General features: G+C 40.5%; 1 protein-coding gene across 7 annotated transcripts in view; it reads right to left on the bottom strand.

The window, feature by feature from the left end:
* The window catches only part of ATXN2 (ataxin 2), a 127,808-nt gene that overhangs the window by 5,493 nt on the left and 106,981 nt on the right, over positions 1-15,334 (bottom strand). For 5 of the 7 annotated variants that reach the window (XM_021714660.1, XM_021714663.1, XM_021714661.1 and 2 more), the window contains 3 exons: positions 12,777-12,961; positions 12,352-12,484; positions 5,630-5,683 (listed from right to left, as the gene is read on the bottom strand). In XM_021714660.1, the coding sequence (XP_021570335.1) occupies positions 5,630-5,683; positions 12,352-12,484; positions 12,777-12,961 (372 nt within the window). The remainder of the gene's footprint in view (positions 1-5,629; positions 5,684-12,351; positions 12,485-12,776; positions 12,962-15,334) is intronic. The other 2 variants (XM_021714664.1, XM_021714662.1) reach the window with 1 other exon arrangement.

The raw sequence follows: 15,334 nt of genomic DNA, 5'->3' as shown, positions 1-15,334 counted from the left end.
TCCAAGTAGCTGGAACTACAGGCACATGCTACCATGCCTGGCTAATTTTTTTTTTTTTTAATGTACTGTAGAGATGAGGTCTCTCTCGCTAAGTTGCCCAGGCGGGTCTCGAACCCGCAGGCTCAGGCAATTCATTCACTTCAGCATCCCAAAGCGCTGGGATTATGGCTGAACCACTGAGCCCGGCTAGAGTGGTTTCAAAGAAAATATGATGGGCCAGTTTAAGTTAAAATAAAGAAAGAACCCAAAGCCATTTTTGGGGGGAATTTCAGTATGAGCCATACCTTAGTACAAAACAGGGATATTAGGTACAAAATCTTGTGCCCATGGCTTTCAGAAACAGCAAGTTGTGGCTGGGCGCGGTGGCTCACACCTGTAATCTCAGCACTTTGGGAGGCAGGGGCAAGAGGATTGCCTGAACCCAGGGGGTTGAGACCAGCCTGGGAAACTTGGCAAAGTCTTGTCCCTACAGCAAAAAAAAAAAATTAGCTGGGCATGGTAGCACGTGCCTGTAGTTCCAGCTACTTGGAAGGCTGAGGCAGAAGGATGGCCTGAGCCAAGCAGGTCGAGGCTGTGCCACTGTACTCCAGCCTGGGTGACATAATGAGACGCTGACTCAAAAAACAAAACAAAACAAAAAAGCCCCAGCAAGTTGTGAATCAGAAGCACAGTAAGATGTGTTCGCTGCTTTCAGTGACTAAAGACAGCAGACTGATGATACAAATCTAAGTTCAATGCAACCACTGGCTGAGAACATTGTTCTCAAAGCAACTCTAACAAGGCATTACTCCAGGCCTCTATCAAGAAATGAATCTGACTCCCACAGAAGTGAATATGCCCATACACAGAAATGATTTCAAAGTAATTTCTCATGTCCTACATATAATGTGTTAGCAAACAGAAATGTGGTTGATGACACGGGAGAAGCAAGCACAGCTTTGGGATCGGGCATTCTAACTCCAGCAGTCTGACAAGCAAGGCAACCAAGAGTCACCAGCATGGACAACTCTGAACAATATGTCCCGTGTAAATGATAGGCAAAGGGTTAGGGGCACAAAGCAGCTCTGCAATGCTTGGCATGGTAGGGCTGAGGGCCACCAACATTCCAGCCCAAGCAGGTAGGCCTCCAGCTGCAAATGTATCTCTTGGAAGAGGGCAAGGCAAACAGCCAGTGCTAGGATCACCTGTGCATCCACTGCCAGTGCCACAGCTGGCATTCATATTCTTTAATATCCAGTTTAGACTGAGCAGTCTTGTTTATACATTGGAAAAGTATTCCAGACTGAGAATTAGCATATATTAGAACATTTCAACAATAAAACTGCAGCAACATATTCTCTGAATGTTTTTAAGAAGAGTGACTGTTTTCTGGGCGTTAGACCGAGTGATGCGCTAACTGCCTTCCCAAGCACCAGGTTCCATGAGTCCATGAAAGCAGTCTTTCTTCTAACCCACTGGCTTGCTAGAAAGCCATTGATCACCATCATATTATTAGGTTTACTTCCAGCTCCCCCAGGTTGTGTAGGCACTGACTTGGTCTAAAGGGCTTGATAAAAATTTTGAATCTGTGTTCGTGTAAAAATCTCAAACTCTTTAAAGTTTTATTTTTGAATAATTAAAACAGCCACATGCAGCTACTGGCAGAGCAGTTTTGTAGCACATTTCCAGCACCACAGAAAGTTCTATTGGACAGTGATGTCTAGAGTCATCCATGGTCCCTTATTTTTTAAACATTAACATAAAACCCTCTTTTCCCAGTTTTGCTGTTGTTTTTTGAGACAGGGTCTCACTTTGTTGCCCAGACTGGAGTGCAGGGATTTGGTTGTGGCTCACTGCAGCCTCAACCTCCTGGAGCAAAGTGATCTTCCTGTCTCAGCCTCCTGAGTAGTAGGGACTCTGGGCATGTGCCACCATGTCTGGCTAATTTTTTTTTGGTAGAAACAAACCTCACTATGTTGTCCAGGATGATCTCGAACTCCTGGCCTCAAGAAATCTTCCCACCCTAGCCTCCCAAAGTGCTGAGATTACAAGCATGCACCACTGTGCCTGGCCACCAGATTCTTAAGTATGTCATTTGTAGCAATACTAAATTTGTTTGAGAAAAAGCAATTTCCAAATTCCAAATTCTATTTATGAAGTTTCATAGAGATAGAGTACAGAATCTCAGGGTTTTTAATTTTTAAAATTTTATTCAATAAATTTTGTACTGAGAAGTTTTTTTGTCTTTTTGGTTTTTTTGAGCTGAAGTCTCACCGTGTCGCCCAGGCTGTAGTACAGTGGCATGCTCACAGCCACCGCAGTCTCAACCTGCTGGGCTCAGGGGATCCTTCTGCCTCAGCCTTCCAAGTAACTGGAACCACAGGCATGCACCACCATGCCCTGCTAATTTTTTGCTTTATTGTAGATAGAGGTCTCGCCAAGTTGCCCAGGTTGGTCTTGAAGCCCTGTGCTCAGACAATTCCCTTGCCTCTGCCTCCCAAAGTGCTGGGATTACAGGTGTGAGTCACCGCACTCAGCGAGAAGTTTTAAAAATCACTTTTAATTACCTTCTGAGAAAAATATTAAGAATATTAAAAAATAACAATAAATACAGAGAATAATTATGCCCATGAAGTCTCATAATTAATGAATTTCCAACTCAATTGGAAAAATGTAAAAATATTGAAATCATTTGTTGAAAAAAATAAAGATGAAATATTTTTACTATACATTTTCAAAAGGCATCTCTGTGATTTAAGTTTACCAATATTTAAAGGCTATAAAAATAGTGTTCTAATCTATAGCTAATTTGCATGCAAAACACAATTACTTTAAGGAACCCAGGCTGAATGAATCTACATAAGCTTTGTTTGTTTTCTTTTTAAACCATCTTTCCCTATCTAAATACCAGTACACTACATAAACCCCAAGGCATTGCTTTACAAACAGAAAACCAAGGATATGTAAAAATATGAACTGCAAACAAAATTTAAGGAGATTTAATTAGAACTATTTTCTTTTGTTCATCTTCTAGCTCAAAAGATCTGAAAGCAAGTAACTTATCCAGGAACTCTCCCTCAGAATACAAAACTAACTGATTGGGAAAAATGTGAAGTACACCTTAGTTCAGTACTAATAACAAAAATAAAGTCTAGTTCCTAGGAAGGGCAGTTAGGAGTGACACAAAGTAGGGCAGGAGGAAAATAAAAAAGCCAAGGGAAAAAACTGGTTGGGAGGAAAGAGAGAGAGAAGAGAAAGGAACCACTAGAAAGAATAAACAAGGACAAAATTATAGCAGAATCAGGAACAGGAGAAGTAGAATGTGATGGGTAGTCAGGTCTGGGCTAAGCATATTATTTAACTGCTTGTGTTACACATACTTATTTTAGCTAAAGTCTCCAGAGAGGTTAAACATACAGTGAATTTTTGCCAGCAGCAGTAGCTTACACCTGTAATCCCAGCACTTTGGGAGGTGGAGGCGAGAGAATTGCCTGAGTCCAGGGGTTTGAGATCAGCCTGGGCAACTTGGCGAGACCGCGTCTCTACAATAAAGCAAAAAATTAGCAGGGCATGGTGGTGGGCGCCTGTAGTTCTAGCTACTTGGAAGGTCCAGGCTGCAGTGGCCGTGAGCATGCCACTGCACTCCAGCCTGGGCAACAGAGTAAGACTCTGACTCAAAAAAACAAAGCAAACAAACAAAAAAAAACCCAGGGTATTTCTTTTAAATTCTGATTTAGTTATTCATCAGAAGTTTGTTTTTTTGTTGTTGTTGTTGTTGTTTTTTGCTATTTATAAAACTTAAGTAGCCTTCGTATAACCTTCCAGATTAGGTCAAGATAATCAAAGAAGGATTGCTTCTGTGACTCAAGCCTGGTCCAGAAGTTCCCTGCTCCACATGTTCCTTGTCTTAAGTATTTAAGATTCTAAACACGTGATGGTCAAATCCTTATAACACTGACCACATTCCAAAAATAGTTTCCTAAGCCATGATCTACTGAAGCAGATTCAGTCCATAAGGCTACGAGTTTAATTTCTAACCAGGTTTTGTCACTGTGACCTTGGATGCACAAGTCATGAGAGATCACCAGCACTGCAAAACTTGAAAAATAAAACAAAACTGTCCAGCTCTTAAATTTAATGAGAACAGGAAGAGAAAGAAAGTTTAAAACTCTAAAAGGGGAATAAAAGGCAACTTGGTCAAACCATGACAAAATGGCTTAGAACAAGGGGCAAGTGAAGCAGCAAATTAAATTACAAATAGCAGCCCAACGGTTAGTTTCTTTTAAAAAGTACTAATACTCTCTTTAAGGGGAAGTTGTACTAAGGCGATTAAGGTTTAGGTGTGATGACCAAGGAGGACCTTTTAGCTACGTACCAGGACAATGATGCCAAAACTACTAACAGAGACAGTAAGATGGTGAGGATAACTACATTTGAGACCTCAAATTGAATACATAATAAAATTACTTACTGACACTATCTTTTACACACTATAATCACAGACATAGTTTCCCTTCAATAGTATACACAAACAGCAAGACTCCTTTTTAAAGAGCATCTATTTAAAGGATTAAACTTGTTAACAATTCCTAGCACCAAATAAATAATATCTACATTACCTGTTTTAGCAACTTATTTTTGGATACCAAGACATGGCACAGTTAATGAAAATTTAAGGTCAAAATCTTATCTGGACTTTAGTATAGTCAGACACTGAGTCATTCCAAAATAATTCAAAATTTACTCCCTAACATAAAAGTTTAATCCTTAATATCCTCTAGAATACAGTATTTCACACAAGGTGATACACATTAATGGCACAGATTTCTAAAGGATTTCTACAAATTAGTATACTTCCCATGCAAATACCAAAGACCCTATCTAGCCTTATTTTTGAAAACCGCCCTAACAAATAGGAAAGACACATCTGACATAGTCATTTCTGAAAGAAACCTCCACCCAGACTTTCTCCATGTGGGAGCAAACACTGGCATTTTCACTGGGGGAAGAGGCGGCCTGTCTGCCCAAGACCATCCCAGGCAGGTCATACGCTCCTGCTTAAGCTCCAGGCATCCTGAGGTGCCTGCTAAGTGAAGATCTTAAGCCTTCAGTCATGCAAAGGACAAAAACGGGTTTCCCCTTAATGTTTACTTCATCAACCCAATCCATCAAAAATCCAAGTAAGGATACATTTCTTCTTACCAGAATTTTTTAAAAAACGTTTTAAGTTCTTTATACCAAGTTTGTGGCTTAGTATTAAAAAAAAAAAAAAATCAGTTGTCAGGAAAAGTTTCTTGGGAAAAAAAATTAGGCATTTCCAAAACAATTGCATATTTGCTTGGTATGCAAAAATTGATTTCTGAAACAATTCAGTTTTTCATTAACTTCAGTTTTATTAAGCTAGGCCATATCTCCTTTTTAAAATTTAATTATTTACAGATATAAATATATATATATATATATATATATATATATATATACTTTTTTTTTTTTTTTTTTTGAGTTGGAGTCTCACTCTGTCGCCCAGACTGGAGCGCATTAATAATTTTGTCTGGCACAAGGAAAATATTGTTCAACAAGTCTACTCCCTTAACATGTATTCTTTAAAAAGTAGTATAAAATTAAAATTAGTATAAAAAACCCAACTCACTGGCAAAGTAGAAAGAAGGGCTTGTCTCCTTGTTGTATGGTAATTTGGGACATGCTGAATTTGGGAAATAGAAAGGTAAATTAGCCTTTTGAGGTGTGCATTTTTCTACTTTTCTGGAAAGGTTGACACATTAGTAATTTCTTTTTGTAGTCATGCATAATTCATTTTTATTTTATGAGACATGACAAGCACTTTAAACACTGCTACAGAATTTCAAAAGATAGGACTGAACCAAAGACATTATTCTTCTGTGCTGAGAGATGTCAAGCTCCACATGTAGACTTGCTTAAATGAAAGGAATAAAATAATTATCTACTAAAAAGATCAACATGGCATTCCACTGAACAACCTTGATATAAATAATGTACCAAATAAAACAATATTTACCAAGTGTAATTAAATAGACATAATTTTACAAAACATTAACAGAAATATCCTGAAAGATTTTTATTAGGCATCTGACAGCGAATTCAGAAGTTCAGAAACGTAATAATATACACATGAATATGTTACCATTTCTTATTAAAATGTATCTGCATTAAAGGGTGCATGGTTGTGTGTTTAACTACACCTGGAATGACACACACTGAAATGTAAACAGGTAATTCAGGCGAAAGGATAAGGAACGCTTTTGGGATATTTTTGCTTACTGTATTTTCCAGCTATCTGCATTAAACTACCAAAAACAAACCAAAAAGGATTCTAGTCCTAACTCTTTTTTCTTTTTCTTTTCTTTTCTTTTTTGAGTAGGAGTCTCACTCCGTCACCCAGGCTAGAGTGAGTGGCCTGCTCATGGCCACTGCAGCCGCAACCTGGTGGGCTCAGGTGATCCTTCTGCTGCAGCCTTCCAAGTAGCTGGAACCACAGGTGTGTCACCTCACCTGGCTAATTTTTTGGTTTATTGTAGAGACGGAAACTCACCAAGTTGCCCAGGCTGGTCTCCAACCCCTGGGTCCATACAATCCTCTAACCTCTGCCTCCCAAAGTGCTGGGATTACAGGCATGAGCCACCACGCCTGGTGAGAACTAACTCTTTCTAATGGCTCTAGTAGGAAAAGTTATAATATTACTGTTTCTGAAAGGTAAAAGCATAGCCATAAAACAAAATTAGATGATGTACAAGACTAGATGTGTGGGAAACAAAAATTAAAGTAACTTCTAGAAGGCAGAGGGCAGAAGCAACAATTAAAGTTAGGTCAAGGAGATGAGTTTTGGGACAAAAGTTCTTTCTAAGATAGCTAGAAAGAGTGCAAGGTCAACAATTATTTATAATGTACCTATCTCTTATTCCAACAATTTAACTGTTCAGTAAGCTGTTCACATATTTATATTGAATATAACAAAAATTTTTAAACAATAATCTAAATTTTCATTTTTGCAGTCATTAGTGGTCCACTGTGCTCTCAAAGCTTTTTGCTATGGCCATAAAAATTAATGAAATACAAAAAGGTGACATAAAATTGTCACCTGGTCAGGCAGCAGTGCCTCATACTTATAATCCTAGTACTTTGAGAGGCAGAGGCAGGAGGATTACCTTGAGCCCAGGAGCTTGAGACCAGCCTAGGCAACATAGTAAGACCTCATCTCCACAAAAAAATTTAAAAATTAGCCAAGTGTGTTGGTACGCACCTGTAGTTCCAGCTACACGGGAAGGTGAAGCAGGAGGATCATTTGAGCTCAGGAATTTGAGACTGTGGTGAGCTGTGATTGTGCCACTGTACTCAGTCTGGGTGACAGAGTAAGATCCTGACTCAAAAAAAGTCACTACCATCTGGGTAAATTTTCTATAAAATTTAAAAAGTCTAGACAGGCTGTAGCTTAAAAATAAACACAATTTATACTCAAAGTGTCCTTTGAGAATATAAATTGTTCAGAGAAGAAGAATATCAAATTATTTGTATGCAACAGTTTTGTTATACTTTAAAAAGAATTGCTAGTTTAAAAAGAATTGTTGCTTCTGCCCTCTGCCTTCTAGAAGTTACTTTAATTTTTGTTTCCCAAACATCTAGTCTTGTACATCATCTAATTTTGTTTTATGGCTGGCTATGCTTTTATCCTTCAGAAACAGTAATAATATAACTTTTCCTACTAGAACCATTAGAAAGAGTTAGATCTCGCTGGGCATGGTGGCTCATGCCTGTAATCCCAGCACTTTGGGAGGCAGAGGTTAGAGGATTGTCTGGACCCGGGGGTTTGAGACCAGACTGGGCAACTTGTTGAGTTCCCACCTGTAATCCCAGCACTTTTGGAGGCTGAGGGGAGAGGATTGCCTGAGCCCACATCTCTACAGCAAATCAAAAAGTTAGTGGGGCATAGTGGCACACATCTACAATCCCATCTACTTGGAAGGCTGAGGTGGAAGGACTGCCTGAGCCCAGAGGGTTGAGGCCGTGAGCATGCCACATGCCACTGCACTCCAGGCTGGGCAACAGAGTGAGACCCTAACTTAAAAAAAAACAAAACAAAAAACCAGGCTGGGCGGCAGTGGCTCACACCTATAATCCCAGCACTTTGGGAGGCCAAGGTGAGAAGACTGCCTGAGCCCATGGGTTCGAGACCAGCCTGGGCAATGAGACCAGCCTGGGCAACATGGTGAGATCTCATCTTTACAATTAAAAAACCAACAAAAGATCGGGCGCAGTGGCTCAAGCCAGGTCGAGGTGAGAGGACTGCCTGAGCCTGCATGTTGAGCCCGCGGGTTCGAGGCAGCCACCCTGTCTCTATAATTAAAAAAAAAAATTAGTTGGGTGAGGTAGTGGATGCCTGTAGTTCCAACTACTTGGAAGGCTGAGGCAAAAGGATTGCCTGAGCCCAGCAGGTCGAGGCTGCGGTGGCTGGGGACGTGCTACTGCACTCCAGCCTGGGCAATAGAGTGAGACTCCAACTCAAAAAAACAAAAACAAAACAAAACAAAATTAGCTGGGCCTGGTGGCGCATGCCTGTAGTTTCAGCTACTTGGAAGGCTGAGGCGGAAGGATCACCTGAATCCAGCAGGTTGAGGTTGCGGTGGTCCTGAGTGTGCCACTGCACTCCAACTTGGCAACAGAGTGAGACTCCAACTCAAAAAATAAATAGAGGCCAGGCTCGGTGGCTCAGCCTGTAATTCCAGAACTTTGGGAGGCCGAGGCAAGTGGATTGCCTGAGCCTGTGGGTTCGAGACCAGCCCAGGCAACTTGGTGAGACCCTGTCTCTACAATTAAAACAAACAAACAAACAAAAATTAACCTGGCATGGCAGCGCATGCCTATAGTTCCAGCTCCTTGTAAGACTGAGGTGGAAGGATCGCTGGAGCCCAGCAGGTCGACGATAGGGTGGCTGTGAGCATGCCACTGCACTCCAGCCAGGGTGACAAAGTCAGACTCCAACTCAAAAAAAAAGGGGGGAAATAGTTAAAATTTTATTTATATTTGATATAATAAGGCTTTGAAATATCTAAGATTTAAGAAGAACTTGCTTTAACAGATTAAATTAGATAGCATTTGATGGCAAAGAACAAAACAATTCACTTCCTAGAGTTCTTTTTAGCGTATGAAGTACCCCCAAAAAAGAAACCTGATCAACCAACAGCAATCACAGTAGGTCTACAGCCTGGATTCTAGCTTGCCCCACCAATAAGACATCAATTAAATATAACCTGTGCAAACTGCAGAAAAGTAGTTCAGATTTGGCTGAGCAACTTTCTCCTAGCAGGAAAGAACTGGCTCTGATGACTCGTTCATTCCAGATTTCACTGGACATTAGATCCAGTGTTTTGCTTCCAGTATCTCCTATTTACTCACACACGAGTGGACTCTAGAGTTCATGGCAAACTGCTTTTCAAATGAAAATGTTCTGGGAAGGTGGCTGTAAAAACTATCAGTGCCTCAAATACAGTAGTATTTGCCTTGTAGGCGGTTTCAAACCAATGAACATCCATCCAAAAGATTAAACCAGATGTTGGCAGTGAGTGAACACATTGGGGAGAAAGATTCTGCTCAACATCACAGTATTATTACTACAATATCTCAAAAGCACGGGCACACACAGAGTTACTCTCCAAAAGCAATGGAAATTTTAACTCAAAAGTTTCAGATCTTATTTCTAGGAGAACATGCCAGAAAATGAAAGGAAAGAATTTGTTTCCACTTTTTTTTTTTTTTTTTGAGTTGGAGTCTCATTCTGTTGCCCAGACTGGAGTGCAGTGGCTGCCCAGCCACCGCAGCCTCGACCTGCTGGGCTCTGGCGATCCTTCCACTTCAGCCTTCCAAGTAGCTGGAACTACAGGCACGCGCTACCACACCCGGCTAGTTTTTTGATTTATTGTAGAGATGAGGTCTCACCAAGTTGCCCAGGCAGGTCTCGAACCCACGGGCTCAGGCAATTCACTCACCTCAGCCTCCCAAGGCGCAGGATTACAGGCTGAGCCACCGAGCCCGGCTTGTTTCCACTTTTTAAATCATGATGCGGTCCCCAAAAATCATATAATCAATCATAGCAAACTGGAAAATGTTGAAAAGTCTACAATACAAGCCAGCATGAAGAAACAATGGTGCTCTTCACGCGTGCTCAGTCCTGGGGAGACAACTAGAGACAAGCTGGAGGACAGGAAGTCATAATCAACATTATGAACCAAATCAGTATGTCAAGACACTGTTCATTAAATTACAGATGGGCTTCTTGAAAAAAAAAAAAATTCTCCAAAATGGCAGTTATTTCATTTTGTATTTAAAATGCATTATCCACATTGAAAAGTTGCAAGTGGTCAGGCATGGTGGCTCAAGCCTGCAACCCCAGCACTTTGGGAGGTCAATGTGAGAAGATTGCCTGAATTCAGGGGTTCGAGACCAGCTTGGGCAACTTGGTGAGATCTCGTCTCTACAATAAACAAAAAAAATTAAGCCAGGCGGGGTAGTGCGTGCCTGTAGTTCCAGCTACTTGGAAGGGCGAGGCAGAAGGGTCATCTGAGCCAGCAGGTCGAGGCTGCGGTGGCCTTAAGTATGCCACTGTACTGCATCCTGGGCAACACAGTGAGACTCCAACTCAAAAAAAAAGTTGAAAGTAATAATGTAGAAAATTAAGACAACTATTTTATAAAGATAAACACACTGAATCATGTACAATTCCTATCACTAGTGAACCTTCGTGACAGGAGTGAACCTCCAGGAAGAAAGCATACGCTGTGGTTATGGGTGACAGGAAGGATGACTGTTGCTGCCTGAGTCCCATTTTTATTAACCTATATAATGTTAAAATGGTTATTTATCTATTTATTTATATTTTTGAATTGGAGTCTCACTCTGTTGCCCAGGCTGGAGTGCAGTGGCATGCTCACTGCAGCCTTGACCTACTGGGCTCAGGTGATCCTTCCCTGTCAGCCATCCATGTAGCTGGAACCACAGGTATGCGCCGCCACACCAGGCTAATTTTCTGATTTATTGTAGAGATGAGGTCTCGCAAAGTTGCCTAGGCTGGTCTCGAACCCGTGGTCTCAGGCAATCCTCTCACCTCGACCTCCTAAAATGCTGGGATTATAGACGTGAGCCACTGCACCCGGCAGTTATTTGTTTTTTAAAGGAGGCTATAAAAGGTATGAAAAGCAGTATATCTCAAGGAGGTGACATGCTAGAAATCTGTAAATTCTCACAGAACTAAGTTTTGCCTAGACATATTCGTTCAAGATATCTAAAGTTTTATTAAAAAATGAAAATCTTGACATTCCTAGTCATTCAAAAAAGTTTAAAGCAGCTTTAAAAAGAGAATATCTGTATAGTTGCACGTAATTTCATTCTCATAAAGGTACAATTGTCAATTGTATGAATAAATCTAGATTTATCTCCCACTCCAAAAAGACTAAAATGCTAATGGGAAAACAAAATGACAAAACAGGAGTTCTCCAGAAACATTCTGAACACAACTAACATCTTAACGATAGTAATAACTAGTAATAACTAAAGGTGTATTTTTAAAAACAACACATGAGGAAATATATAAATTCTATAACACATACAAATGGAAATTTTATTTTAAATTCTCAACACTGAAAAAATGTTTTAGTACTTTAGACAGCTGCTAAATTGATCTACACAAAGTTGTTTTGTCACAAAACTAAGTTTTTTTTTTGTTTAATCTTATATATAAATACTGCGTAATTTTATATTAAATTCTTCTCATTTTCGTTTTACCATTCTGTTTACATTGATTATATTTAAAGTGTGAATCATGTCTAAAGGAGATCTAATAATATACAATTTCAACCACTTAAAATACAGCATAATGTAAAACATGGTATCATTATAAGAAATAACAGAAATATGTAATGCCAGTGACCCCCAGAGCAAGGAGTGAAGCAAAATATTTTCATGCTGGAGAATGTCTGGATGCTTTTATTGTGGTAAAATTTTCTTACATGCCTTAGGCAGGCTATACCAAATGACAATACTGATGAAGAAGAGGAGAAAGATACCTTTCTCCACCAAAGATGTTTTACCATTACATGCACCATTACATTTTAAAGCAGGGGAGACATGTGAAGTCAGAGGAATTTCAGGTACAGAAGAATAAATTACTTGCCCAAACTTATAAAGCAGGTCAAAAAGAAAAATGAGTTCATTTTTTCCTGTAGACTTTTGATCCTCTATGTCATAAAAAGCTAGGTCATTCTTAGACAGAAAATCTTTTCAGAGCTTTAAAACAAACTAAGAACAGTCACACACACTGAAAGAGACAAACAAAGTGCTTCCTACCATACATGGCATGTGTCTGCTCATGAGCCCCGTACTGAGTTGCCGAAGAAGATACCAGACCAGGCTGGGCATGTGTTGGTGGTGCCATCATTCTAGCGTTACCCTGTATTACAGGACTATAGACATGAGGATGCTGTGTTCAAACAAAACATAAAGAAAAAATGTAGTTAGATTTTTAACTCCATGAATTACAGGTTTCCAGAAACAAATTAAAATTCTAACACCTTTCTTGGTTGCTTCCTTTGAAACTTTTACATTCACTGGTAACCTTCAAATATATTTTTACAAAGGTTCCCAAGTCCTTAGCTATCTACTCTATCAAAACACAAAGCAAAAAATAAAGGAAAATCGTTTTACCATATAAAGCTAAAATTAGAACTTTAAAAAACTGAACAAAGATTAAGCGCTAAGCCCTCCAGTCTTACCTGAGACTGATAATGCGGCACATGCTGGACCAGCGGCTGGTTTGGAAACTGCTGAGGACTGTAAGCAACATACTGTGTCGAGTAAGCAGGTGGGGTAGCTACAATTGGTGGGCCTGCTGCTGAGGCTGGGTGCATCATGGCGCTCTGATGATGCTGGTCTTGCCGCTGCTGGGGCATATTTGGTACTGCAGGAAAAAAGATGACTTATTATTATAAAACAGTATCTTCTTAGCACAACACATATATTAACATGATACACACATGCCCTGTGAGGCTCTGCATGATTTGACCCTCCTGTCTGCATCTCCAATGCCATCTGAAGCCAGTCCCACTTTTGCCACTGTGGGTTGTTTTCCTATCACACATACTAGTCCCTTAGTCTCAAACACCAGTTCCCAGCTCCCAGTTGGGATCCTTTTCTCTCATCCTTCAAGCATCAGCTTGAAAGCAACTTCCAGGGAGACTTTCTGTGATGACCCTCTGACTTGGTCAAGTCCCTGTAAGATTCTCACAGCACAACTTAACGACTTCTCCTTCATGCCACTCATCAGATAATCCCTGTTTGCTTTTTCTCTCTACCACACGGTATGAGGTAAGGAGCAATATCTATCTGACAAACCAAATTATGGCACTAGCTGTGAAGGGCACTACGTTCATTTTAACAAAAAGCATGACAAAAAGAGGCTTGACAGATCCAACACTAATTCTACCTCCATTTTCCTTAATTTCCCACCACCAAATCCTTAAACAGCTTCTCTCTTTCTCAAGCCCAGCATCTCACCATTTAGCAGGCTTCTAAAGAATAGTACTTTTAAAAAAGTACTCTATGTCTTCTATTACTCCACACAGATTTCTGCATATAAGGTCCTCTCTCTGTCAAAACTCTAGTTAAGAATTCAGCTTGGGCCAGGCTTGGTGGTTCAGACCGTAATCCCAGCACTTTGGGAGGCCGAGGGAATTGGATTGTCTGAGCCTGTGGGTTTGAGACCAGCCCCGGCAACTTGGTGAGACCTTGTCTCTACAATAAAATAAAAAACTAGCTAGGCGTGGTAGCATGTGCCTGTAGTTCTGGCTACTCGGAAGGCTGAGGCGGAAGGATCATCGGAGCCCAGCAGGTCGAAGCTGGGGTGGCCATGAGTGTGCCACTGCACTCCAGCCTGGGCAAGAGTGAGATGCCAACTCAAAAAAAAAAAAAAAGAACTCAGCTTGGCTGGGTGCAGAGGCTCTCACTTTTTTTTTTTTTTTTTTAGATTTTTAAAAATAGTTTATTGGCTTCCTTATAATTAAGGAAAGTATACAAATATCAAAAAATAAATTATACCTCTTGTTGCTAAAGGTACAGCAAAACATTGCTTGTGGGAGTATAAATTAATGCATATTGTCTGAAGGTCAGTTTGCCAGTAAATATCTAAAAGAAAGGCTCACACTTTTAATTCTAGCACTTGGGCAGGCCAAGGTGGGAGGATGGCTGGAGGCCAGGAGTTTGAGACCAGCCTGGGCAACATAGCAAGATCATGTCTCTACAAAAGATTAAAAATTAGACAGGTGTGGTGGCACGCATCTGTAGTCCCAGCTACTCGGGAGCCTGAGGTCAGGGGATGCAACTAGCTCTTGCTGGGGGACCTGGGAGAGACCTCACACAGGAGATGACAGTTGAGCTGAGTTTTTTGGGTGTTTTTGGAATCAAGATCTCACTCTGTCATTCAGGCTGAAGTGCAGTGCTGCGATCACAGACATCCCCTGTATGCCTTTTTTTCATACACCTGTCTCAGCATTTATTGTTGTTTGTGATCTATGTCTAGTGTGATGTTAACTAAGCCAACTGAGGGGGAAAAAAAATCACATATTGACTACTTATAGCAAGATAAAAGGCACAAAAAATATATAACTTGATATGCTTATAAAATCACAAGAATTGCAAAATTTCCTGATAGAAACTGGCTTTAATCTTATTTATTTATTGAGTCAGAGTCTCACTCTATCGTCCAGGCCGGAGTGCAGTGGCATGCTCACGGCCACTGCAGCCTCGACCTGCTGGGCTCAGCCTTTCAAGTAGCTTGAACTACAGATGCATGCTACCACAACTGGCTTATGTTTTGATTTACTGTAGAGATGAGGTCTCATCAAGATGCCCAGGGTGGTCTCGAACCCCTGAGCTCAAGCAATCCTCTTGTCTTGGCCTCCCAAAGTGCTGGGATTACAGGCTTGAGCCACCACGCCCAGCCTGTACATTTGTTTTTTGGCTAAACATTTAATGACTGTTACTGAAATCTAGGCAAGCTAATTACTTACTATTTTATCTAATATTTAGAAAAGTAAATTTGAAAGTTTTCTGATTTTAATCTTGAGAGTGCACATATTGAAAATGCACCTTCTTTTGGTAGAGAAAAAGCCACCCCTAACTCAAATATCACTTTTATCAAATGAAAAGCTTGTCTCGGGCTGGGTGCTGTGGCTCATGAGTTCAAGATCAGTCTGGGCAACTTGGTGAGATCTCATCTCTACAATAAATTAAAAAATCAGCCGGAAGTGGTGGTGCGTGCCTATAGTTCCAGTTA

This window comes from Carlito syrichta, unplaced genomic scaffold (assembly GCF_000164805.1).
Source record: "Carlito syrichta isolate Samal-C Ts95f unplaced genomic scaffold, Tarsius_syrichta-2.0.1 Scaffold305691, whole genome shotgun sequence".
Classification (NCBI taxonomy): domain Eukaryota; kingdom Metazoa; phylum Chordata; class Mammalia; order Primates; family Tarsiidae; genus Carlito; species Carlito syrichta.
This window is presented reverse-complemented; position numbering and strand designations above follow the sequence as displayed.